Below are 26,286 nucleotides of genomic sequence, written 5' to 3'. Positions count from 1 at the left end.
CGCCTCTGGAAGGAGCACCACTGCGAGGCCATTGCCCTGGTGGAGAAGGCCCTGCAGGCCGCATACAGCGGCAGCGCCACCACATGAGCTTGGCCGCCCTCCGGTGGATGTACCACCCCTCGCAGCTCCAGGGTGCCCATGGGGACGCAGTCATCCTGGGCATGGCCAGCGTGGGGTAGCTGGCACAGAACTTGGCAGCAACCGAGGAAGGGCCCCTGAAGCTGGCCGTGGTGCAGGGCTTTGATTGAGCCTGGCACCTGGTTGCCCACGAATGTCCCAACTACTTCAGCTAGGGCCAGTCCTGGCTCCAGCTACCAAAGGTTTCTCTCTTTTCAGTCGCCTCTTCTATTCTCTCATCCTGACCAGTCTGTCTTAAGTTGATTTAACATGGTCTTTTTTGATTGCCAAAACAGAAGAAGGAGAAGGGAAAGGGGAAGGGGAAGAGGAAGAAGAGGAAGAGGAAGAGGAAGAGGAAGAAGAAGGAGAAAGAAAGGCCTTATATACTGTGCTGAGAACTTTTCTCTGTGAAGCAGGAAACAGTATCATGTGTGAAGAGGGGAAAATGATCATTGCTATGGGGCTTAAAGAGAGTAGTAAGAGTTAATAACAGCAGTTACTGGAAATGAGAGAGGTCATGTAAAAGAGGCACCAAGGTTCTAGCGGGTATCCATACATTTGTAGTGACATCATTCTGTTATAGTTGTGTGACTTTTTCTTCCCAAGTGGTACTTGAAAACACAGATGTAGGAATGGAAAATGCAGATAACTGGAGTGTTTAAAAGGTGGTGGTTTGATGTTACCATGTTGTCAAAGGGCAATTCCAGGGGCTCTGCTTACAAGAGTTGTTGAAGTCAAAGGCCATGGACTTAAATCAGGTAGAAGGTTCAGGGGATGTGAGAGCTCTCTGGTCTTTGAAGACCAAGTTCACTGGGAATAAGGGAGAGATAGGACTGCAAGGATGAGGACTGTGAGTCCAAATAAATAGGATTTGAAATAAATCTCTAAGGTTTTAGAGATGGAGCTGTATAAAGTGATGAATGTCTAGATTTGCTAGAATATGTGCCTGGGAATGGGTGGATAAAGTAGAGTAGAGGTAAATTCATCTGGGTTGGGGAAGTTAAGAAACATGGCTCAATCATGGGTGTTGGACTCATTGGGATGATGGCTGTAATTCAATTTAGATGGAGAGGAAAATTCTAATGCAATCAGCTGGCAGTGACAAGGGAGGGTAAAAGGTGATACTACTAGATGAGGTGGACTCTGAAAGAGAAATCTTGCAGGGAGTAAAAACTATATCAAAGTGTCTAGTGAGAAAGCTCCAAGAGTGAGGATATACTACTTTCGGGGCTGGTGGATGGAGTGGGAGAAGAGAGAAATCAAGAGAGCAGACAAAAGTGAGTATTTTGAATTGGATGGTGGGGAGATGTTGGTACTGTTAACCTATTTGGGAGGTCCAGAGCGGAGGTTTAGTTTTCTGGGTAGAAAACTTAATTTGTGGAAAGCCCATGGGACCAAGCTCCTGTCTCTGGTTGAGGGATGAGCTCCAACATCCAGGACCCCAGGATCGCAGGACCTGGAATACCTCGTGCAGTGCTTCTTTCCCGGCGGACTGGCCGCAGGCAGCGCATGCGCCCTGGACAGAGCGGCAGAGGTGGGAACGGCCGGCAGAGGGCGCAGGCGCTCTGGCCGGAGCAGTCCAGGCGGGGCACCCTCCCTGCGAGGGAGTTGAGAGCAGGGGTCGGTGGGAGAGCCGGCCGGTGCGAGGCCGCGGACAGTGGGCGGGACCAGAGCGGGGGCGGGGCGAGGCGGTTCCGGAAGGAAGTGGTTCCGGGTCCCGTGGCCCGGCGGTTGTAGCCGCGGTACCTCTGCTGTGGGAGGCGGCGGCCGCGTGAGGGGCGAGGCCCAAGGGGCTGGCGGCGGCCGGGCTGGCGGCGGCGGCAGGGACTTCCCGGCGGGGTGAGCGGCCCCGGGGGGCGGGCGGGGCGAGGAGGCTCCGGCCCGCAGGGAGGGCGTGTCCGTCGCCCGGGAGGGGCCGTCTTGGGGCGGCGGGTGGGACGACGGGTGGGGCGGTGGGGAGGATGCGCAGGCTGGTCTCGGACTCCCGGGGGACCTCTCGCCTCCCACTGCCTCAGGCCACTGGCGCGGCGACCCGGGCACCTGCTGCCGTGGTTCTGATCCTTCCCCCGTCGTCCGGCAGGCTGCGGCCCCGGCGGTTCGGAGCGACTGTCATGGGGACAGGGGGGTGGTGTTCAGGGACCGTTCCCTTGTCCCTGGGGCGAACCCGGACGCGTAGCCTGCGGGACCCGAGCCGAGGAGACCCTTGCTTTGTCCTCCGGAGGCTCTCCGGCCACGCAGCGGCATCTTCTTCTGGTAACGTCCAGAATGAGTCGTGAAGGATGCTCTTTATCCTGCGTTGCAAAGTAAAACTTGTGTTTTTAAAAACGTATCTTGAAAATTGGCTCATTTCCTTGTGCTTTTCTAAGATGTATTAAGAAACTGGGCCGGTCACTGTCAGGATTGTCCTGTCGGGAAGTCAGGAGGAAAAGAAATGGGAGAGAAACTTATTCTCCCAAATATTTTCCTGCCAAGGTGCTTTTTGAGCTGTCTCCTGTGTGACTGTTTTTCTTTTCTGGGAACAAAGTAAAAACTACAGGTAGAAATCAGGAAGGTCTGTCTGACTTCTGGCCCAGCAACCTTTTTAGCATTTTTCTGAATGAGAACTGGGATGAATGAGACTGGAATTTGGAAAGGAAAGATTTTGGTGGGGATTCATAATGAGAGTTTTATTTTTCAATGGTTTTTTAATTGTTATGATATGCTAATGTTTATTAAATGTTATTTTTTAACTGTACTTCTAAAATGGCTACTAAAATGATCTTTTGCAAGCCCCTGCTGTTGTTTCACAGCCCTCCCCCTTTAAAGGTCTTGTTAGAAATATTTTTATATAGAAACATTTGGTAACACATTTATTTACAAAATTTCTAACATATGCAAAACCATGATGAAGAAGATACACTGTTTCACCAATCCAAGTAACCATTATGAATATGGTTACTGGGTATACATTTCCATTCTCTTTCTGTGCAGAGATGAATGTATGGATTTTTCTAAAGTGGATTCTCTTTTGTAACCATTTTTTCCCCTGACTTCATAGCATGCCATTGCATGGCTCTCATAATTTATTTAGTTGGTTATTCCATTTTTCACTACTTAAATACATTGTTGAAAAAATGTAAAATCTGCACACCCATCATTACTTCTTAGTGTACATTCCTAGATGATAGAATTGTTGGGTTTGTTTTTTTTTAAATGTAAATTGCTCAGTTTCCCTCTGGAAAGAATGTGCTATTTTGCACTCCCACCAACAATCTGTGAGTGTCTTTTTCTACACCCTAGCAAAAGGCAGCATTTAAAGAATTTCTACAGGATCGCTTTTGGGCCCTTTCTGTTCTTCTCTCCAACCAGGTACCATTATCATTCTCTAGCTATCACTTTTCATAAATTTGTTGATAGCAATTCAGTTTCTCATTTTTTATTCCACTTTTACCAGGTTAGTAAAGAAGTGTTACCCACGTGAGGCAAAGGCATCATAGAGTGAACAGGGGATTTGAACTCAGAACTTCCTTGAATTCCAGTATCTCTGATGCCCTGCACAAATCACTTACCTTTTCTAAGGGACAATTTCCTCAACTCTAAACTAGATATTATAGTGCACTTATCTTTTTTTATAGGGTGGTTATTTAAGGGTCAAATAGGACATTCATGGAAGGTATGTTTAAACATACTTTGTCTTGTTGCCAGTTATTGCCATATTGTAAAAATTTCAGAGCACAAAAGCATCTTGATTTTTTAAAGTAAATTTCTGAATTCAAAAAAGCCATTCTGTGATACCCTTTGCTCCATGCTCTTTCACTTAAATTTGAAGTTTTTTTTTAATTCTGGCCTAGATTATATTCAGAATGCTATCAGAGTTATGAAATTAGGTGAATGAATGAATCTGCACAAATACTGAAGGAGCAAATATTTAAAGGCACTATACGTAAAGCTGAGGGGGACAAATATAAAGCTAAATAAAACACAATCCTTGAGATCATGATAAATAAAACATAGTCTTTGTACCCTACAGCTACAGAATGTTCAGGCAGCTAGAGGGCAGAAAAGCTGCTTTCCAAATTTAGATGGCAATTTTAGATGTGATGCAGGATGTCAACTATTCTCAAGTATCCTAAAGTCCAATTCTGCTGACCGAGCATCTGCACAGATGACCAGGCAGTCTCTTCAGGGTCATCTTTCTAAAGGTAAGAATTGCGAGTTGGGGAAGTGTTAGTATTTGAGTCTGAGAATTTGGATTCTGGTTTCAGGTCCTTCACCTGGGGCAGATTGGTTAGCTTTTTTGAAGCTTGTTTTTTTCACCTATAAAATGGAGGTTAATTCCAGCTTCCTCAGAGTTTGTTGTGAGGATTAAATGAGATATTATTTGTAAGACACTTAGTGAACCAGGAAGTACTAGCACTCCCGTGGTCCTTCTTATCCACTGAAAACTTAGCATCTTGGGAAAGAAACTAGGTCTCTTACAACTTTGTGTGCCTCCCCACTACTAGTCATTGGTACTTAGTAATGTTTGCTAAATTAACATAAAATATGACTGCTGATAAAAATTTAGTATGGACCGTTGAAGAAGGAAATATGTAAATGGGATAGTGAGAGAAATTGACTACATTATTTGGAGTTTTATTAAGGAATCAAAGGAAACACTGAACTAATTGGGCACAGGTTCATCTCTACTATGAGTGTCATTCTATATTATATCCCCAGTGCCAGGCACATAGTCCCTCCTTATCAACAATAAACCTACTCCCTAGATCCCTGTCACCCAGCCACAACCCAGTTTCTTCCTCCTTTTCCAGTAAGCCTGTTAGAAGAAGTTGGGTTTTTTTTGTTGTGTGTGTGTGTGGTTTTTTTTTAAGATTTTATTTTTAAATCTCTGCACCCAACATGGCACTTGGCAACCCTGAAATCAAGAGCTGCATGGTGCACTGACTGAGTCAGTCAGGTGTCCCAAGAAGGAATCATTAATAATTAGCTTACTTAAGTCTCCTTATCTTCCACTTAGTCCTGAAGCCGTGTGTTCACACTTTTTTATTCCTTTTATTGGACCTCTATGCAGCTTTTATCATGAAAGTCTCCTTTCTTGAAATATTCTTTAATTTATGAGGTTCTGTGCTCTAGGGTTCCCTCCTTCCTCAGAGGATGTTCTTTCTCTGTCCCCTTGGCTGGTTCATCTTCCTTGAAAGGTTGATGTTCCTATAGGCTTGATCCTTCTCATGATACACCAGGTCTGGAATGATTTATAGAGCACTGAGGCTGTCTGGTGTTTGAAGGTTTGGTAGAATTCTCCTGTGAAACCATCTGGGCCTGATGGTTTTTCAGGGATATTTCCTTAATAACTTTATTTCTTCTATGAAAATTGGTCTGTTTAAGCTTTCTTTTTTTTTTTAGCTGTAAAAACTAGGGTTTATTCATTTATTTATTTTTTGGTTTCGGGAATAGAATTTAGTGATTTATCACTTACATATAACACCCAGTGCTCATCACAAGTGCCCTCAATACCCATCACCCATCTAGACCATCCTCCACCCACCTCCCTCCATCAACCCTCTGTTTGTTCTCTATCGTTAAGAGTCTCTTATGGTTTCCTTCCCTCTCTCTCCTTTTTTCTTCCTTCCCATATATTCATCTGTTTTGTTTCCTAAGTTCCAGATATGAATGAAATCATATGGTATTTGTTTTTCTCTGATTGACTTATTTTGCTTAGCTGTTTAAGCTTTCTAACTATCATGGGGTCAATTTTGGTAGTTTGTATTTTTCTAGCAAATTATCTCTATTGTCTGGCTTTTCAAATTTATTAGGTGGAGAGCTACACAGTAATCTCTCATGATTTAAAAAATTTTCTTCTATTTCAGTGGTTGCTTTCTCCCTCACTCTCTCTTATTTTTGTATATTTGTGTTTTCCCCTTTTTCTTAATCACATTATATAGTGGTTTACCTATTTTAATTTTTTTCAAAAACTACAGAATTTTGTATTATTACTCAGATCTAGTTTTCTGTTCTCTGTCACATTCACTTCCTCTGTTTTTATCTTTATTATTTCCTTCCTTGTGCTTTCTTTTGGTTTACCTTATTTTTTTTTAACCTTGGAAATGAATTTATATTACTTCATTTTTATTGATAAATATGTTTAGAGCAACAAATTTCCCTTTGATCACCACTTTAAATATATCCCATAGAATGTGATATGTAGTGTTCTCATTGTCATTTCTTTAGAAATCTATAATTTCAGTTATAGGATACTCATTTAATAGGAGGTTTTTAAATTTCTAGGTGGAAGAGCTTTTATTTTTATTAGTAAATTCTAGTTTTATTACATTATGATCAGAGGATATTTGTAATACTTCTATTTCATGGCAGTCACTGATGTTTTCTTTGTGACGTAATATCTGAGTACTTTTGGTGACTGTGGCTTGGGCATGAGATAAGAATGTATATTCTCTAGTATCAGAGTGTAGAGTTTGATAAATATCCTTAAGATTTACTCTTGATTATGCTGTTTAGATCTTCTACCTCCTTATTTCTCGACCACTGAATTGTCTAATATACCACTCAGAGTGCACAAAGTCTCGTGTTACTAGTGTGTTTCTGTGTCCCTTGCATCTCAAGTAGTTTTTGTGTCATAAAGGTGGTTGCTGTGTTATATTCATGTGAATATGTGTATTTTAATGTGTTCTGTCTAAATCATGGATTGTAGCTTTTAGCATTAACAAGTGTCTCTCTCTCTCTCTCTCTTTTTTTTTTTTTTTTTTTTTTTTTGTGGTCATGATGAAGTTTTAGGACTTGAATTCTTTGCCTGATCCCAGAAATGCCACCCTGCTCTCTTTTTGTTACCAATTGCCTGGTATACTTTGGCCATCCTTTCATTTTTTTTTTTTTTTTAAAAGATTTTATTTATTTATCTGACAGAGAGAGACACAGCGAGAGAGAGAACACAAGCAGGGGGAGTGGGAGAGGGAGAAGCAGGCTTTCCACTGAGCAGGGAGCCCGATGCGGGGCTCGATCCCAGGACCCTGGGATCATGACCTGAGCCGAAGGCAGACGCTTAACGACTGAGCCACCCAGGCGCCCCCATCCTTTCATTTTTAATGTTTCAACATCACTTTGTTTTAGATGTATCTTGTACAACTCCTTGAGTTTTGTTTTGCAAGCCAGATTGAAACTTTTTATTTTAATAGGTGAGTTAAGCCCATTCACATTTACTGTTAGGACTAATATATTTGACCTCAACTCTATCATAATATTTTGTTATATTTGCTGTTTCTTTGGCTATGAGGTGTATTTTTTGCTCTTTTATTTAAAAAATTGGGGGGGTGGTATTTAGGAAGGCTTGTATTTTTGTTCTTATGGTTGACCTTTGTCCTTATACCTTTATAAATGCCCTTACTCCCCTGGTTGTTTATTTAAACTTTTGTGTGTGTGAAAAAAAATACATTGTATTCATGAAATCATAGTAGGTTAATGATAGGCAGCAGTGAGATTCTTTATCCACTTCCAGGTCCTTCTGTTGAAAAACTGATGGTAACACCTAGCCCCTGTAGCCAAGAGCATTAATCCATGTTCTGGTCTCCTCAGGGCTTCCTCTGATTTGCTGGTCACCCTCTTGTTCTGTGGGCTCTAACTCTGTCCGGTTCTGTGCTGAGATTGTGGCTTCTTTGTTGCAAAGGCTTTCCTGGGGAATTCTCTGCATTTGTAAATGCTGGGTTCCTATTTAGTACGAAATTTTTGTCAGTTGATTTTTTTTCTTTTTGGTAATGTCTTTACTGAGATATGATTAACATATCACACAATTCACCCATTGAAAAGTGTGCACCTCGGTGTTTTTTGGTGTATGCAGAGTTGTGCAGCCATCACCACAGTCCAGTTTTAAAACATATTCATCATCCCCCAAAGAAACCCTGTGTCTATTCTCCCCAGTACCCCACCACCCCACCACCCCGCCCAGGCAACCACGAGTCTACTTTCTGTTTCTGTGGATTTGCGTATTCTGAACCTTTCATATAAATGGAATCATACAATATGTGGTCTTTTGTAACTGGCTTCCTTCCCTTAGCATAATGATTTCAAGATTCATTCCTGTTTGACCATGTGTTAGTACTTCATTCCTTTTTATGGCCAAATAATGTTCATTTGTATGGGTATACCACATTTTGTTTATTCACTTATCTCTGGGCAGTAGAATTGTTTCTACTTTTTAGCCATTATGACTAATGCTGCTATGAATATTTGTGTACAAGTTTTTGTGTGGACATATTTTTATTTGGTTATATATGTAGGAGTAGAATTGCTGGGTCATATGGTAACTCCGTTTAATTTTTTTTAAAGATTTATTTATTTAGTTTTTTAGAGAGAGAGAGAGAGCATGAGTGGGAGGGGTACAGGCAGAGGGAGAGAGAATCCCAAGCAGACTCCACACTGAGTGCAGAGCCTTACACGGGGCTTGATCTCACGACCCTGAGCTCACAACCTGAGCCAAAACCAAGAGTAGGACGCCCCCCAGACTGCATCCCCCAGGTACCCCTGTTTAATTCTTTTTTAAGATTTATTTTTAGATTTTATTTATTTATTTGAGAGAGAGAGAGAGGGAGGGAGGGAGGGAGCGAGAGAGCACGAGTGGAGGGAGGAGCAGAGGGAAAGGGACAAGCCGACTCCGTACTGAGAGCAGAGCCCAACACAGGGATCTATTCCACCACCCTGAGATCATGACCTGAGCTGAAACCAAGAGTTGGATGCTCAACCGACTGGGCCACCCAGGTGCCCCTCTGTGTTTAATTTTTTAAGGAACTGCCAGACTGTTTTCCCAAGCTGCTGCATCATTTTACATTTCCCCCAGCAATGTATGAGGCTTCCCTTATCTCTCCATCCTTTCAGCACTTGTTAATAGCTATCTAGTTGGTGTGAAGTGGTATCTCATGATTTTGATTTGCATCTCCCTAATGATTAATGATGTTGAACATCTTTTTGTGTGTTTATTGGGCATCTGTATACCTTCTCTGGAGAAATGTTGATTCAGCTCCTTTGCCCATTTCTTAATTGGGTTGTCTTTTATTATTGAATTGTAAGAGAGTTTTGGGTTTTTTTGTATATTCTAGATACAATCCTTTATCAGATATGATTTGCAAAAAATTTTCTCCCATTCTGTGGGTTTCCTTTTTGCTTTTTTGATAGTATCCTTTACAGTGTAAATGTTTAAATTTTGATGATGCCTGATTTATCTGTTTTTTCTCCTGTTGCCTGTGTTTTTAATGTAATATCTGATCTAAGATCACAAAGATATTTACCTTTATGTTTTCCTCTTACAGTTTTAGCTCTCACATTTAGGTCTTTGATCCATTTTCAGTTAATTTTTGTATATGGTGTGAGGTAGGGTTGAACTTTATTGTTTTGCTTGTGGATATGCCGTTGTCCCAGCACTGTGTGTTGATTTGTCTAACCTCTTAATATCTGATTTATCAGGTTTCCCCCCTCAGGATGCTTTCAACCCATCTATTGCCTATACAACATTGAACTTTTACCATTATTTTCTTTTCCTGTCTCTTCTTCTCCCATTTTTTAGTTGTAGTTTTTCTACTTTGTCACAGTTTTGCCACAATTTTACATTAGTCTTTCACCTTCATCCTCCTCGTTCTTTTAATGTCTTATATGTACACTTACATATTTTTTAATGCTTACGATTGGTCCTTTACTGACATTTTCTCACTCATAATTTGATTGGATGAAACTCATCCTCTACCTAGTAGATTTCTCAGAAAGGGCTAGTTAAGAACAGAAATTCCCTATGTTCTTGTATGCTGAAAACTTTTTTTCTTTAGCTTTGATATTTGGAGGACAGCTTGACTGATATAAAATCCTTGGTTCACACTTAGTTTCACTGATTTTATTTTATTTTTTTATACTAAATGATGACCCATTGTTGCCTTGCTTTGTTAGTTTTGAAATATCTGATGCTAGTCTACTTCTTTTGGATTTATAAGTTATTTATTCTTTTTACCTAGAGGTCTTGAGGATTTTATCTTTTTTTAAAGATTTTGTTTATTTATTTATTTGAGAGAGAGTGTGCGAGAGCATGACCGGGGGGGGGGGGGGGGGGGTGGAGGGGGGGGGGGGCAGAGGGAGAGAATCTCAAGCAGATTCCACGCCCAGTGCAGAGCCCTATGCAGGGCTTGATCCCATGACCCTGAGATCATAACAGGGGCTGAAACCAAGAGTCAGATGCTTAACGGACTGAGCCACTCAGGCCCCCTGAGGATTTTATCTTTATCTTTGAAATCAAATAGTTTTTACTAGGCTACGTTTCAGAGTTGATTGTTTTAGGTTAATTTTCCCAGGTATCTGGTGAGCCCTTCATTGTATAGATTCAGGTATTTTTCCATTTCTGAAACTTACTTTCTTTCTTTCTTTCTTTCTTTCTTTCTTTCTTTCTTTCTTTCTTTCTTTCGAGAGAGATAGAGCATGAGCAGTGAGGGACGGGCAGAGGGAGAGGGAGAGAGAATCTTAAGCAGACTCCATGCCCAGAATGGAGCCCGACATGGGGCCCAATCTCACAACCCTGAGATTATGATCTGAACCAATATCAAGAGTCGGATGCTTAAGTGACTGAACCACCTAGGCGTCCCTGGAAACTTTTCCTGAATTTTAGTTTAAATATTAGTTTATTTCCATTGTTTCATTTTTCTTCTCAGAGACTACACTAATACAAATATTATTCCTTCTTTACCTGTCTTCTAGTTCTACTACTTTCACTCTGACTCAATCTCTGTCTCACTCACTCACTCACACACTCACTCATTGTTATTTTCATTTTTTTTGTTGTTGTTTTCCTGCTTTTCTTTGATGTCCCTTAGTAAATTTTCATTTGAGTTTATTCTCCCTTAGGACACCTTGTAATTTATCTTCACTTCTGAGATAATTTAGTCTTTTTTTCTCCCATTTTTTTCTCTGAGTTCACTTAACTTTTCTTCTGTCATTTCACTCTTTTTTTTTTTTAATTTATTTCTGTTCTTAGTTTTTAAGTTCTGATTCAGGGTGAGGTTTTTAAAAAATATATCCTTAAATGCTTTTGGAGATATCTAATTCTGCTTGGAGTATAGACTTAGAGTTTTCTTCTGCTTCCTGTTTTTTGGGGGAGGAATTTTCCTCAGATGAGGAATTCTCTTTTTTAACTTTCTTGTAAACTCATGGAAATCATTAGACTTTAAAAATTTTGCAAATCTCATGAGTATGAAATGGTATCTTATTGTTTTAATTTTATCTTCCTGATTAGGTATAGTTGAGTATCTTTTCAGTTTATTGGACATTTATGTTTCCATTTTATTGTAAACTCAAAGGATAGAGCTGCCATTTACTGAGGTGGGACAGAGACCATAGGAGGAGTAGATTTTGGAGGGAAGTCAGGAGTTTGCTCTTGGACATGTTTATAGAATCCAGTAGGTTGTTGGATATGTAAGACTGCAGTACAGAGGATAGGTGAGGGCTGGAGATACAAATTTGGGGGTTGTTAGTTTATAAAGAGTATTTAAAGCCATGAGACTAAGTGAGGGTGTAGACTGGGGAACGAGTGTAGATAATGAGAGGCCCAAAGACTGAAGTCACTATTTAGAGGACAGCTGGCTTCACTATTTAGGGGTCAGAGTGGTGAAGGAAGACATGAGGAGAAACCAGCAAAGGAGACAGAAGGAATTGTTAGAGGTAGGAGGAAAACCAGGAAAATGTAGTATTCTGTAATTCAAGTGAAGAAAATGTTTTTGGAAGGAAGGTATGATTGGCAAGTGCTACTGGTAGGTCCAGGATAAGGAGGAGAAATCTCCATTGGATTTAGTGACATGGATTTGATTAGTGATTTTGACTAGAGCAGTTTGGTGGATTAGAAGGCCAGATTGGTGAGGGGCCAAGCAAGAGTCGGAGGGAATGATTATGGTATACAGGCAGCCCTTTGAGGAATATATGTTGGTTATAAATGGAGCGAGAAGGTGGTAGCCCCAGGAGGGTGTGGTTCTGGAGAGTTGGGAGCTTCACAAGAGGAAGGTTCTATGGCGATGGGAAGGATCTACTGAAGAGGGCAAGTGTTGTGGGAGGAAGAGGAGAATTGCTGGAGCTGGGTCTTTCACTTGAGTCAGGGGATGTGTCCAGTGCTGTCATGGTAGACATGGCCTCTTTTGGCACCAGCATCCTCTTCAGCATCTTCCTGGGAGTGTAGGCCCTTGCTGTCTAGTCATCTTTCTGTGTTTAAGGGCAGAGGGGTTCATTCACTACCCCTGGTCCTGTACAGTTCACTCTGAAGTAGCAGTACAAACCAGGTTATCTTCTGTTATTGACATCTCCTTCTCCCTGGTCACAAACCCTGCTGATATTTCAGTCTTTTCTCTCTTTGTGTCCTGAAGCTGGTTCCTTTTATTAATTTTGCTAGTCACAAATAAATTACTTTAAATCAGAGACTGGCAAAATGTTTCTGTAAAGGACCAGATAGTAAATATTTAGGCTTTGTGCTCCACAGACAGTTTCTGTTACATATTCTCCTCCTCCCCCCCCCCCCCCCCCCCCCCCCCCCCCCGCCACCTCCAACAACAACAATAACAACCCTTTAAAAATGTAAAAACCACTCTTAGGTTTTTACTCTATGGTTTTAAATGAACTCTCCTCCTCTCTTATCCATTAAGCCCCTGAACCAGTACTTTTCATTACTAGCTGATGTGCACTAAGCAATTGCAAACAAAGTTAACTTTTTAAAAAAGTTTTATTGAGACGTAATTTACAGGTTTAAATAAGTGTGCAATTCAATGGTTTTTAGTATGTTCACAGAGTTCACAGAGTTGTGCAACCATCTTCATAATATCTGATCTAATTTCAGAGTGTTTTCATCACCTCAAAGCTAACTTTTTTACAGCTTTGAGGTATAATTTTTTTTTAAGATTTTATTTATTTATTTGACAGAGAGTGAGTGAGAGCAGGAACACAAGCAGGGGGAGTGGGAGAGGGAGAAGGAGGCTTCCTGCTGAGCGGGGAGCCCGATGTGGGGCTCGATCCTAGGACCCTGGGATCATGACCTGAGCCGAAGACAGACGCTTAACCATCTGAGCCACTCAGGCGCCCCTGAGGTATAATTTATATGCAATAAAATTCACTCATTTTCAAGTGAATAGTTTGAATTTTAATAAAGCTAATTTTAATATATTAAAGGAAAATATTCTGAGTAATACTTTAAAAAAATATTTTATTTATTTATTTATTTATTTGAGGGAGAGAGTGCACACAAGCAGGGGGAGGGGCAGAGGGAGAGGGAGAAGCAGACTCCCCTGCTGAGTATGGAGCCCGATGAGGGGCTCGATTGCAGGACCCTGGAATCATGACCTGAGCTGAAGACAGACGCCCAACCAACTGAGCCATCCAGGCGCCCCTGAGTAATACTTTTTTTAATCACACAGTTAATAAATCTTATTTTCTCCCAAGTCACCCCTCACCTTTTCCTTTAAGCCAGTAATTCTGTATTCCTTGAACCAACAGCATCCATATCACTTGGGAACCTGATAGAAGTTAAGTCCTGCCTTTGGGGTAGGGTCCAGCAATCTGTGTTTTAACAAGCCTTTCAGGTGATTCTCTTGCACACTGAAGTTTGAGAGCCACTACTCTAAAGGCTATTTCTGTATGGAATTGCTGGGCTATGGGATATGAGCATGTTCAACTTTAAATGGTTACTGTCAACTCCTTCCAAACTGGTTAATACTCATGTACACTCCCTAGCAGTGTATGAGAGTCCCTATTGTTCCACATCTTATGACCATAGGTCATTAGAGTTTTGTGTTCTCTGATAAGTTGTTTGGAGTCTTTTGTTTATTGAAACAAATAGAGTTATTTAAACAAATAATCACAATGTATTCAAATAATCTCAGAATAAACCCAGAATTCCCAAGAAGAAAGAAACTCGGGGAAAGTAAGATTGTCAAGGAAAGAATCCCGGGGGAGATAATGGTCAAACAGTCCTGAAAGAATAGAGATTTGTCAAGTAGAGTGAGAGAAGGCCATCTATGTGGTAGGGAGAGCATGATCAGGGAAAAGCAAGTAGTGTGGTGTGGAGGACTAGTAGGGTATATGGAGGAAAAGACATACATAAGGCTAATAGAAAGGTAGGAAGTGACTAGATATATGTGGTTTTTTATTTTTATTTTTATTTTTAAGATTTTTATTTATTTATTTGACAGAGAGAGATACAGCGAGAGAGGGAACACAAGCAGGGAGAGTGGGAGAGGGAGAAGCAGGCTTCCCACTGAGCAGGGAGCCCGATGCGGGGCTTGATCCCAGGACCCTGGGATCATGACCCGAGTGGAAGGCAGACGCTTAATGGCTGAGCCACCCAGGCACCCCAATATATGTGTTTTTTTAAAGATTTTATTTGAGAGAGAGAGCGTGTGCACACAAGCAGGGGGAGGAGCAGAGGGAGAGGGAGAAGCAGACTCCTTGCTCCATCCCAGGACCCTGGGATCATGACCTGAGCCGAAGTCAGAAGCTTAACCGACTGAGCTAACCAGGTGCCCCTAGATACATATGTTTTATATTTGTTTAATCTTTTATTGTTTCCTGGGCATTAGGGTTATAACTAGTTTGGGTGGTTTTTTTTTTTCCTTTCCTATTATAGATAAAGCTAATATTAAACATCTTAGTATATATAGCTGATTTTTTCCTTTTAAATTATTATCTTAGAGTAGTAAGTTTAAACTAAAATTATTAGATTAAAAGAAAGTAGGCATGATTAGTTTCATAATTTCTTACATATTTCAAGATTACCCATCATTAGGGAAATGCAAATCAAAACCATGAAGTACCACGTCAGCCCAGTAGAATAGCTATAATCAGAAGGGCAGACAATAGCAAATGTTGGTGAAGATGTGGAAAAATGGGAACCCTCATACATTGCTGGTGGGAATATGAAATGGCGCAGTTGCTTTGGAAAAGTTTGGCAGTGTCTTTAAAAGTTAAACATAGGGGCCCCTGGGTGGTTCAGTTGATTAAGCATCTGACTCTTGATCTCAGCTCAGGTCTTGATCTCAAGATTGTGAGTTCAAGCTCCACGTTGGGCTCCATGTTGGGTATGGTGCCTACTTAAAAAAATAATAATAATAAAAGTTAAGCATAGAGTTATCATATGACCCAGCAATTCCACTTCTAGGTATATACCCAAGAGAAATAGAAACATATGTCCATATAAAAACGGATACACAAATGTTCATAGCAGCATTATTCATAATAACCAAAACTATAGAAATAACCCAAATGTCCACTGGGAGAGGAATAAATAAATAAAATGTGCCATAAAAAGAATGAAGTACTGATAGATGGTAAAATAGGGATGACCCTTGAAAACATTATGGTAAGGGAAAGAAACCAGTCACAAAATATATATTGTATGAGTCCATTTATATGAAAGGTCCAGAATAGGCAAATCCATAGAAAGGGGCTAATCAAAGGAGGGAAGGAAGGGGGAGCAACTGCTAATGGGGTTTCTTTTAAAGGAGATGAAAATGTTCTAAAATTAGATTGTGGTGTTGGTTGTACATCTCTGTGAATATACTAAAAAACATTGAATTGTACCCTTAAGATGAGTGAATTGTATGGTATGTGAATTATATCTCAAAAAATCTGTTTTTCAAAAAAGTAAAAATAAATAAAAATAAAAAAATAAAATGGAGGGATACCTGGCTGGCTCAGTTGATGGAGTATGCAAATTCTGATCTTGGGGTCATGAGTTCAAGCCCCACGTTGGGCATATAGCTTACTTAAAAAAATAAAAATAAAAAAATGAATAAAATGTAAAAATTATATTATCTTCCAGAAAAATTATGCTTTTTCATCATCACCAACAATATTTGGTGTCATCCCCTCTCACCAACCTTGGGATTTTAATTTTTGTTCAGCTTCATAGGTATGAACTGATACCCAAAGCTGCTTTAGTTAAGTTATAAGTTATAAATTCCCTCAGTAGAATGTAAACTGCAGAACACAGGAATTTTTCCCTATTTCTGTTCATTGCTGTATCCCCAGAACAGTGGCTGGCAAATAGTAACTCAGTAATATTTGTTGAAGAAATGCATTTTGATAGTTTTAATGAGAGAATTTCCCCCTTTAGTTAGTGTCTTAATTTCATAGTACCTCTGAACTAATTGTTCTTACTAGCCTCAATTTCTTTTTGGAAAGAGGCACTATATAAATAAATGAATTGAATTGAATGCTTTCTGGTGAGTGATGTGGTTCCAGTCCTTTAGCCTTATATACTTTTACTTTCTTCTGAAATTCATTATAACAGTAGTTTGCAGATGTTTGACTATGGGGACTCCCTTTTTAAACAAGTGTCCACATAATAATAGTTGTGCTTTTTGTATCAGTCAATGGAAAAACTACATAGTTACAAGAAACCATTTATATTTTATTTTATTTTATTTTTTTAGAGATTTTATTTATTTATTTGACAGAGAGAGACACAGAGAGGGAACACAAGCAGGGGGAGTGGGAGAGGGAGAAGCAGGCCTCCCGCGGAGCAGGGAGCTCGATGTGGGGCTCGATCCCAGGACCCTGGGATCATGACCTGAGCTGAAGGCAGACGCTTAACAACTGAGCCACCCAGGCGCCCCAAGAAGCCATTTATATTTTAACAATGACCATGCTATCTTCAGAAATTTGCAAAATAGAGGTTATAATACTTGAGACACATACTTATTCATTCTATAGTCTGTGCATGGTGGCTCCATGTATTATTTATCTATCCATGGCAATAATTTTGAAAGCCACCAGTAGTTTGGGGCCAATAAGTTGGGAACTACTTATAGTAGTTCAGAACTAAGTATAGTATCAGAACTAAGGAGGATTACTAAAATGTAAATAATAGCTAATATAAAAGATTATACCCTAATCACATGTTTAAAAAATCTGGTTCCTAAAGCTAGTAGCTTCTTTTAAAGACTTAATATTTTAAAAATCAAGTTTACATAACTTTTAAAATGTATTTATTTGACATTATTTGTTTTACCAAAAAAAAATCAAAAGCAAACTTAATGTTTAATCATGCTTAATCAAGTTATGGTTTATCTGGTGGAAGTTAGGTACCAATTTAGTGCTATAAATTATTCTTATTATCCAGCAATTTAAAAAGCAGGGTGTATCATCAAGTAACCCTAAACATTTTGACTGTGATTATATGAAGTATTTATATACATGGTGAAAGACAGGAAGGTAGTAGTGGTTCAGATAGAGGAGTTCTGGGTAAGGATTTCCTCTTTTTTTTTTTTTTTTTTTTTTAAAGATTTTATTTATTTATTTGAGAGAGAGAGCACATGAGAGGGGGGAGGGTCAGAGGGAGAAGCAGACTCCCTGCTGAGCAGGGAGCCCGATGCGGGACTCGATCCTGGGACTCCAGGATCATGACCTGAGCCGAAGGCAGTCGCTTAACCAACTGAGCCACCCAGGTGCCCTGGATTTCCTCTTTTTGGAACACTTATTTAGCAGTTGCTGTGTGCCAGGCACCATTCTGAGCACTCTTAATGACAACTCAGGGATCATCACACTACAGTGTATTTGGCTTTGGGGGCCTGTTTTTGTGTGGCCCTTGAGTTAAGAATGGTTTTATATTTTTAAAGGCATTTTTTTTTTAAAGATTTTATTTATTTACCTGAGAGAGAGAATGGGAGACAGAGAGCATGAGAGGGGGAGGATCAGAGGGAGAAGCAGACTCCCTGCTGAGCAGGGAGCCCGATGTGGGACTCGATCCAGGGACTCCAGGATCATGACCTGAGCCGAAGGCAGTTGCTCAACCAACTGAGCCACCCAGGCGCCCAAGAATGGTTTTATATTTTTAAAGAGTTGGGGTTTTTTTTGTTTTTTTTGTTTTTTTTGTTTTTTAAAGATTTTATTTATTTATTTGAGAGAGAGAGAATGAGAGAGAGCACATGAGAGTGGGGAGGGTCAGAGGGAGAAGCAGACTCCCTGCCGAGCAGGGAGCCCGATGTGGGACTCGATCCAGGGACTGCAGGATCATGACCTGAGCCGAAGGCAGTCGCTTAACCAACTGAGCCACCCAGGCGCCCTAAAGAGTTGTTTTTAAGAAAAAAAGAAGAAGAAGATGTGGTAAAGACCTTATATGGCCAGGGCGCCTGGGTGGCTCAGTTGGTGAAGTGACTGCCTTCGGCTCAGGTCATGGTCCTGGAGTCCCAGGATCAAGTCCCACCATCTGGCTCCCTGCTCAGCGGGGAGTCTGCTTCTCCCCCTGACCCTACCCCCTCTTGGGCTCTCTCTCTCTCACTCTCTCTCTCAAATAGCCCAGAAAGCCTACTGTCTGGCCCTCTATAGGACATGGTTGCTGACCCCTGATTTAATTCATTCTATCCTCACAACATTCCAGTAAGGTGGGTTCTATTATTATCATCCCCATTTTACAGATGAAGAAACAGATACAGAGAACTTAAGTACTTTTTTGTTGGTGGTATTCACTGATTTTAGAGCAGATTGCAGGCTCTTCCTATGAACTTGCTAATACTGTGTTTCTTTGCAGTGTAAAAGTGGATAGTGGCTCAAGTGTCAAAGGATGGCACGGTCACGCTCTCGATCCCCCAGGTGGAAACACAGGTGAGCAATTCTTAGTTTAGTAGAGTAAGCTTGGGTTTGAGATGTGCTTTGACTTTGAAGTTCACTGGTACTGTTAAGAACCTATTTTAATAAGCTCATGGGACCTGGTTATTCACAGTAGGTATTTTACAGTGATAGAGATTGTATTTCTAGATTCTGAAAGCTGACATCTTTCTTTAATTATGGCTGGCAGCTTGAATTAATCCATAATAAGAAGAAATGCAATGGCCACAGCAAGGGAGAGTGAGAAACATCTTTGAGTGTTACATTTTTTTGCATCAGTAAGTGGTTTAGAACTCTTGAGTGTTTTTTTTTTTTTCATAGTCAATATCTTTGAAAAAATTGGAAGTTAGAAAATCAGGAGTTACCTATTTCTTCTTCATGGAAGAATAATAGAGTTTTGAGTAACTCAGTTGTGGTTCAACTTTCTTCTTTCCTGGTTGGCAGTATCAATAGTATATACATATAATTAGATCGGAACAGTTCAACCAGTATTTATTGTATACCTGCTGCAGGTTCTGGGGCTACAAAGGCAATATGACATCTTCTGGGGCCTCAGCAAGCAGGCAGCCTGGCTGGGTGATTGGCACCACAGTCAGCTCTGATGCTGCAGGTTCAGTGCAGTGCTACTGACTGGGACAGAGTATGCTGGGTCCACAGAGAAGGAATAATTCTGCTCTTATGGAGGGAAAAAGGGGATCCTAAGAAAGTCTTCAAAGAAGAGATGAAATTTCAGCTGCCCATTTAAGGATGGGTAGAATTTGTCAAGGCAGAAACAAAGGAGAAAAGTATTCCAGTTAAGAGGGGCAACAGGAGCAACGACACAGAGCTATGAAAGTGACTAGTACATTCTAGGACTTAAAAAAGGACCATAATTACATACATAAAAAGCAGACCAGAACTTTTCATGTTAATACTTGGCCATTGTGCTTATTCTTTATGGTTCTACAATGACAAATCAATCATTTCTGTAACAGTTTTCATTTTGTAATTTGCAAGACCAAGTTGTAACAAGAAGGAGCTTCAGGAAGAAAAGGGAATATAAACAAAGGAATGATTTTAATATGGAGGGCATCACAGAGGTTGTTTTGTTTAACACTTTTGTGATAGGCCCCGATGAAGGGGCACAGAAGACCTGCCAAACTTAGTGCCTGATTTCTAGATTCCTTCTCAGGACTCTTTGTCAAAAACTATAAAGTATCTGGGGTCGCCTGGGTGGCTCAGTCATTAAGCGTCTGCCTTCGGCTCAGGTCATGATCCCAGGGTCCTGGGATTGAGCCCCGCATTGGGCTCCCTGCTCAGCGGGGAGCCTGCTTCTCCCTCTGCCTCTCCCCCTGCTTGTGTTCCCTCTCTCCCTGTGTCTCTCTCTGTCAAATAAATAAATAAAATCTTTAAAAAAAACACCAAACTGTAAAGTAGCTGATATTTGACATTACTTGCAAGCTAACACATTAGCCTGCCACAGGGCACTCCTGGGTCAGAGACAAAGGCCTTTCTGACTCATGGTACAGCAGGCAGCCTGAGCATCGTGTTCCTGTGTTTCCCTTACTCCCCAGTCTCCTGAGGGTGGGAGCTGCAGAGCAGAGCACTGCGGTGGCCACACACAGCTGAGGAACCCAAGCCTCATCAGGGGCTACAAGCAAACCCACCCAGTCTTTGCCTTGGAGGAGACATATCCTGGATAGCAAACAAATTGGCCCTTTTTCCCTGAGGGAGGCCCTATCTACATCTTCCCAGGCCGCGGTGTCTCGGAACAAAGGCTGTAGTGCCTCTGCTTACCAGTGCAGAATGCAGGAGACCCGAGGGGAATTGTCTCCCAACAGACTCCTCAGATCTCTTTTGTTTCCTTAGGAGAATTGAAAATGATAGTAACCATTCCAGCAATCTCCTTCAAAAAAACGGGATTTTATACAATAAAATACCTTATGTGAAATATAATAACAAAGCAATATTCATTATAAAGTAAGGATTAAAGTAAGAAATTGAATATTTCATCCAGTCTGGAAGACCTCTGTCTCTGGCTGCCAGTTTTTCTCCTTAGCGATGGAAGACACGCACTCTTCCAGAAGGTCCTCAGAGGCTCTGCTTGCTTCTTCCTGTGATGAGGTGCCGCCAGCGAGATGACAGAGTTCCTTCTTAAGCTAAATAATGCACTTGCTAGTACATCTAGCTTGGTGACTCCAGAGGGAGATATTGCCAAGTCTAGTATATAAATCCCAGTATGTATATGAGGAAGATAAATCTGCCTCCTTTTTCACAGGGAGGACACAGATGTGTCACCAAATGGAAAGGGTCTGACTCGTGGTTGTTCCAACTCTCTGGCAGCTTCGGAAGGTGGGCAGTAACAAAAGCTGCAAGGGTAGCTGCCTTGTTGATTAGAAGACATTAAGCCCTCAGGGAGGAGATTGGGAAAATTGGAAAGGTTAGATGGGAGGAAAGGTCCCTAGGTACAGAATTGAACTTTATTGTATTCCAGATAGTGGTGCTCTTTGCCCTTGAAGTCCAGGCAACTCAGACTTGTTTCTCTGGACATAGGAGCCTTCTTCCTCCTCCATGGGAATGAAGTCTTGATGTTGGCAATGCTGAGGTATTGGGGAAGGTAGTTACAGAAAAGATGTGCTGTTCCTGGGGAGCATGATGGCTACATTAAAGCCCACATTCACCAAAGTTATAAGCTCTATTTCAACAGCACATGTAAGGGAACAGGTCTGGGAAAGAAAAGCAATTTATCTATGTTAGTAGTATTTATGGAGGAACTAAGTATGAAATTCAAGTCTTAATACCTTCTTCCCCCTCCCACTCCACACACTAAGTATGTAGTTTTTTGCTCCTTGACATAGCCTTAGTAGAAAGAATAGTCAATCAATTGGGGAAACTGCAGGGTCAGTCTTGAGTCTGAGTTTGGGTTTATTGTGGTATCATAAACTCTTAGAATCTAATTTAATTTCAGAGGTTATGTTCAGTTTCCCAGAGACTCTCCTACACATTTATTTGTGTGAATCTGACCTTCCTGTTGCTTGTTTCTTCCCTGACTGTTGAACCTGATACAAGCTTTTGCTGACTGGCTCTTTTGCCCAAACTTTGCTGTCAGCAGTCTTCCAAAATGGATCTTACTGTGTACCTAAGCTGGTCTCCTCCAGCAGGATAGGTGTGCTCAGCCCATTTTGATAGGCACATGGGATATGTTAGTTCAGATGGAAAGAATATGCTTGTTGAATTGGCCAGAACAGTAATCAGACACCCAGATGGACAATTTAGAATACAGATATAGCAAATTGATGAATTTGATATGCATGGAAGAAGCAGTGAAAAGCAAAGATAAACTTTGTTTATTGTCTTTAAGTGGACTGAACGTTTTTGTTTGTTTACATAGGTCTTTATCACCAGTACCTAGAAATTCTGAACACTACAAGCAAAGACATTCTCATGCGCATTATGGCTGTGAATATAGGAAGGATCCAAAAAGACCCATCACTTGGCGAATGGATAGTGAGAAACATGGACAGAGTAAACCAAGGATTCCTTCTCATGGAAATGTGCATTACCGATCTTATGAACATAGATCACCTTCCCCAAACCTAAGAAGAAATTCTTTAGAAAATGTTTATACTTATAAGCCTTACCGAGCACACTTACCAGGAAGAGGGGATGATAACAGAAGATCTCACTATATGCCCAAATACTCAGAAGGTGTACCCTACAGAGAGCACCATTGTTATTCCGAGAAAGGACAAGGAAGGTATATTCCTGATGACCACAGAGTCAGAGGAAGTGGAAAAGGAGGGAAACCGCCTCAGAGGTCAATAGCAGATTCTTCTAGGTTTGAAGGAAAGTGGCATGAAGATGAGTTGAGGCACCAGAGGATACAAGATGAAAACTATTCTCAGTCACTTAGAAGAGGCTCTGAAGACTTTGAGAAAAGGAGCTCTTTACAGAAGAGGTACAGGAAAACATTAAACCTGGGTAATTTGGTATAAAGCCTCAAGTGCAAAAGTCTGTTTACTTTATGGTTGAAGAGAACCACCTTGAAAAGCTTTTGTCTAAAAAGATAAAAAGCACTGTAATGTAATTATGGTCTGCTGGTAGTAATGAAGTATTTATTTTTAGCATAAATCATGTTGATGGCTAGAATTGTAACAAAAGATGGTATTTTCCTCTTTTGCTACCTTGTGGCTCTATGAGTTGGCCTGAGGGATTATAGTTAAGTTGCCACTGAGTTCTGAATTTAAAGCCATGCTGCCCAACATTCCACACATATACATTCTCACTTTATTCTCTCTAGTGCAAGTATAAACTCCTTTATGTCAACACAGGTATCCTGAGGATCGTGATTTCAGAAAATATGAACACACATCAAAAAGACCTAAAGATGTGGAGAGGTATGAAAGCAGAGAGGCTGCCAGGAACCCACAGTGGAAGTTCGGGCATTCTCTTCCATCTTACCAAGAGAAGAAAGAGCAGTGGAACCTTGGACCCCAAACTCATCGACGTGCTCAGAGGGAACCGCCAGAGACCAGTTCAGCAACCAAGGTATCCTGTGACTATCGCCACAAACGTCGCAAGACCTCAGGTGGGGACCAGGACATTCCTGATGCAAGAATTCAGAAGTACTCTAAGGAGGAAGGTAGAAGACCCAGTTCTCATAAAGGTCCTGAAAATAGACAGTCCATTTGTCTTAATGCTGGAAGAGGGAGAGAGACTGAAGGTGGGCAAGTCAAAGAACCTTCCAGACCATCTAAGAAAGACTGCACTGACTGCACTGCCTCTACGCATTCAAGTAAAAGTGATGTTGGCTTGAGAGCCTGCGGTGACAAATGGAAGGAAAAAGGAAAAAAAGAAGGGGATGGCAGAAAAGAGAGCAACTCTTCCAGTAACCAACTTGATAAAAGTAAACTTCCCAGTGTGAAACCTTCACCTGCCAGTCTTAGGCAGAAATCACTTACTGTTAAAATAGATGTGAAGAAAACAGTAAATACATCCAGGTATTGTTTTTGTTTTTTCTTAGCGCTATTTAAGAAAAGTATCTGTTTCCACCACCTTTGTTTGAAGCTTTGAAAATGGAATTAACGGTGTGTTTAGAGTCCATTGAGTGGGGAGAGATTGCCTGGACTTTTCACAAAAGCCCTGTAATCAGGATGAATCCCACGATCAGTAATACAGAGTGATCTCATGTCTGCTGGTTTCCACGTCGTATCTCAAGATACTTTTTGGGTGCAGGGCACTCTATGGAGTTGTTTCTTTTCATGAATTTATGTGTTTTTATGCTGCTAGATTTTCTGTAGCCAGGGATAGGCTGGGTGGAGTTCAGGGAGACCTATTCCTTGCTCAATTTCTCAGAGCCTGTTTTCCCTGTTGCCTCAAATCCAGAGAATTTTTGATCTGGAAGGGCCATTCACTGGCCCTGATTTTATAGAGGAGGAAAGCAAGGCCTTGAGAGATGATGCCACTTGTCTAAGTCAGAGCACCTGTGGCTCAAGGAGGCGGGTGACCTAACGTGGTTCTTGCTGCCATCTCAAAACAGTTGGTGCTCAGCCAACTAGATTCTCTTAGATAGAGGAAATTAGGCTAGAGTCTAGAAAGAGGCCTATTTATAAGACATTCACTTTAGCTCTTAATGATTCTTTAAGAAAAAAAATAGACTACCCAACAGTAGGTTATCTTCTGCTAAAGTGGTTTGCATGCTTTGTTCCATTATGCATATTACTTACGTTTATGGATTCTGGAAATAATAAGGCACTGCAGTTGGCTATGTCAGCTAAGTCTGTTCGTTACCTTAAGACACTACCAGTATGTGAATAAAAAAGTGATGGGCCATGCTGATTTGGTGCATTTATGTTCACAGTTCACTCATACTTGAATTGCAGTCAAAAACAAGATAAAACAAAATCTAAGGTCAGGATGTGACAGGGAGGGAGGTAAACCCACAGTCTCTCTCTCTCTCTCTTTTTTGAAACAAATGTATTTTCTTCCTTTTCTTTTTTTTTTTTAAAGATTTTTATTTATTTATTTGACACAGAGAGAGCACAAGTAGGCAAAGCGGCAGGCAGAGTGAGAGAGAGAAGCAGGCTCCCTGCTGAGCAGAGAGCCCCATGTGGGGTTCGATCCTAGGACCCCGGGACCACGACCTGAGCTGAAGGCAGACCCTTAACTGACTGAGCCACCCAGGCACCCCTATTTTGTTCCTTTTCTTAAAGTTAGTTATGGTCATCCCCCTCCCTTATATTCATTGTACTTACAAAAATATTATAAAATATACATATGTATATGTGCACAGAAAGCACTTATAAATATGATTACATTATAGAAAGTTGGGACAAATAGAAGGAGGAAATCACCCATAATTCTACTACCTTAAGACAGTTTTATTAATATTTTAGTACAGCTCCTTTTGTTATTCTGTGTATATTTTTACATGGTTGTCATAATACTATATTCATAATTTTGTATCCTATTTCATATAATAAGTCTTAAATCATTTTGTACTATTATATTTCCTACTAGTTCTTAACCTTAAGAGCACAAAAGCCGCTGTAAGCATCAACTTTAAGGATGTTCCCTCAAGCTTTTTTCTTTCCAACATTATACTATGAAAATGTTCAAACACACAGAAAAGTTGAAAGAACTGTACAGTAAATACCTATATACCCACCACTGAGTGTCTACAATTAACATTTTACTCTACTTTCATAATCACATATCTGTCCATCCATCAATCATTCCATCTTATTTTTTCCATACATTTCAAAGTGAATTGTAGATATCAGTACACTCCCCTTTAAATACTTCAGTATTTCATTTTTGTTTACAGGTTTTTCCTTTGGAGGCAATACTGCATACAAGCAAATCACAAAAATCTTGAATTTTTTAATAGAAGTAATGATACCCCCATATTTAATAATGATGTTAAAAAAGAATTAGTTAACTTAATTCTTTAATTAATTGACTTAAAAGAGAATTAATAAATTGGCTTAACACTTTTAAAGAATGCTAGAAATACCAATTTTGAAGGATTTCACTGTAATAGACCTCATTAGAAATATTGAATACACTTTATTTTATAATTGGAAGAAGAAATGGAAGCTTGATTTTCATCATGTGTCACAAAAATGAGCTTCCTAAAATTGAAGCTGCTGTATCTTTTCTTTTGAATTTATAAACCACAATTTTGTGAAATTCATGACCTGTCAGCACACATCTGATTTACCTGACAAGGACCTGTAGGATGGCTTGTGTAGTAGAGCTAACACTGCAAATCCTTCCTTTTCAAAGACCTGAAGAATAAATAACTTTATAAATATATGCATCTTGTCAGTATGATAAAGCATAGTCAACAAAATCTCGCTGATGATAATTATTTATTGATGAATGGTTAAGTTGTGGAAGAGTTTTGTGGGGTTGGATTTAATTATGTATGGACTGATGAAGTATCCATAAAACTAAGGTAGTTAATGCCCTCAACAGAGTCATGTTCTCAACTATTGACATAACTTAGATTTTCCTCTGCTTGAAAAGATTAAAATAATCATAGAGTGGAGAGAGGTTTATTTGTTGGTTAAAATCTAGAGGGTTTAT

At 40.4% G+C, this 26,286-nt stretch overlaps 1 protein-coding gene across 6 annotated transcripts in view; it reads left to right on the top strand.

Moving 5' to 3' along the window:
- Nucleotides 1–1,800: 1,800 nt before the first annotated feature.
- The window catches only part of BCLAF3 (BCLAF1 and THRAP3 family member 3), a 60,402-nt gene continuing 35,916 nt past the window's right edge, over nucleotides 1,801–26,286 (top strand). For 3 of the 6 annotated variants that reach the window (XM_032389553.1, XM_032389554.1, XM_032389552.1), the window contains exons 1-4: nucleotides 2,427–4,298; nucleotides 18,641–18,714; nucleotides 22,088–22,654; nucleotides 23,028–23,696. In XM_032389553.1, coding sequence (XP_032245444.1) covers nucleotides 18,674–18,714; nucleotides 22,088–22,654; nucleotides 23,028–23,696 — 1,277 coding nt within the window. In that variant the 5' untranslated portion in view covers nucleotides 2,427–4,298; nucleotides 18,641–18,673. The other 3 variants (XM_032389549.1, XM_032389550.1, XM_032389551.1) reach the window with 3 other exon arrangements.

The sequence above is a fragment of the Phoca vitulina genome, unplaced genomic scaffold (genome assembly GCF_004348235.1).
Source record: "Phoca vitulina isolate PV1807 unplaced genomic scaffold, GSC_HSeal_1.0 scaffold55, whole genome shotgun sequence".
Classification (NCBI taxonomy): domain Eukaryota; kingdom Metazoa; phylum Chordata; class Mammalia; order Carnivora; family Phocidae; genus Phoca; species Phoca vitulina.
Note: the sequence above shows the minus strand (reverse complement) of the source record. Positions and strands in the feature narration are given on the sequence as shown.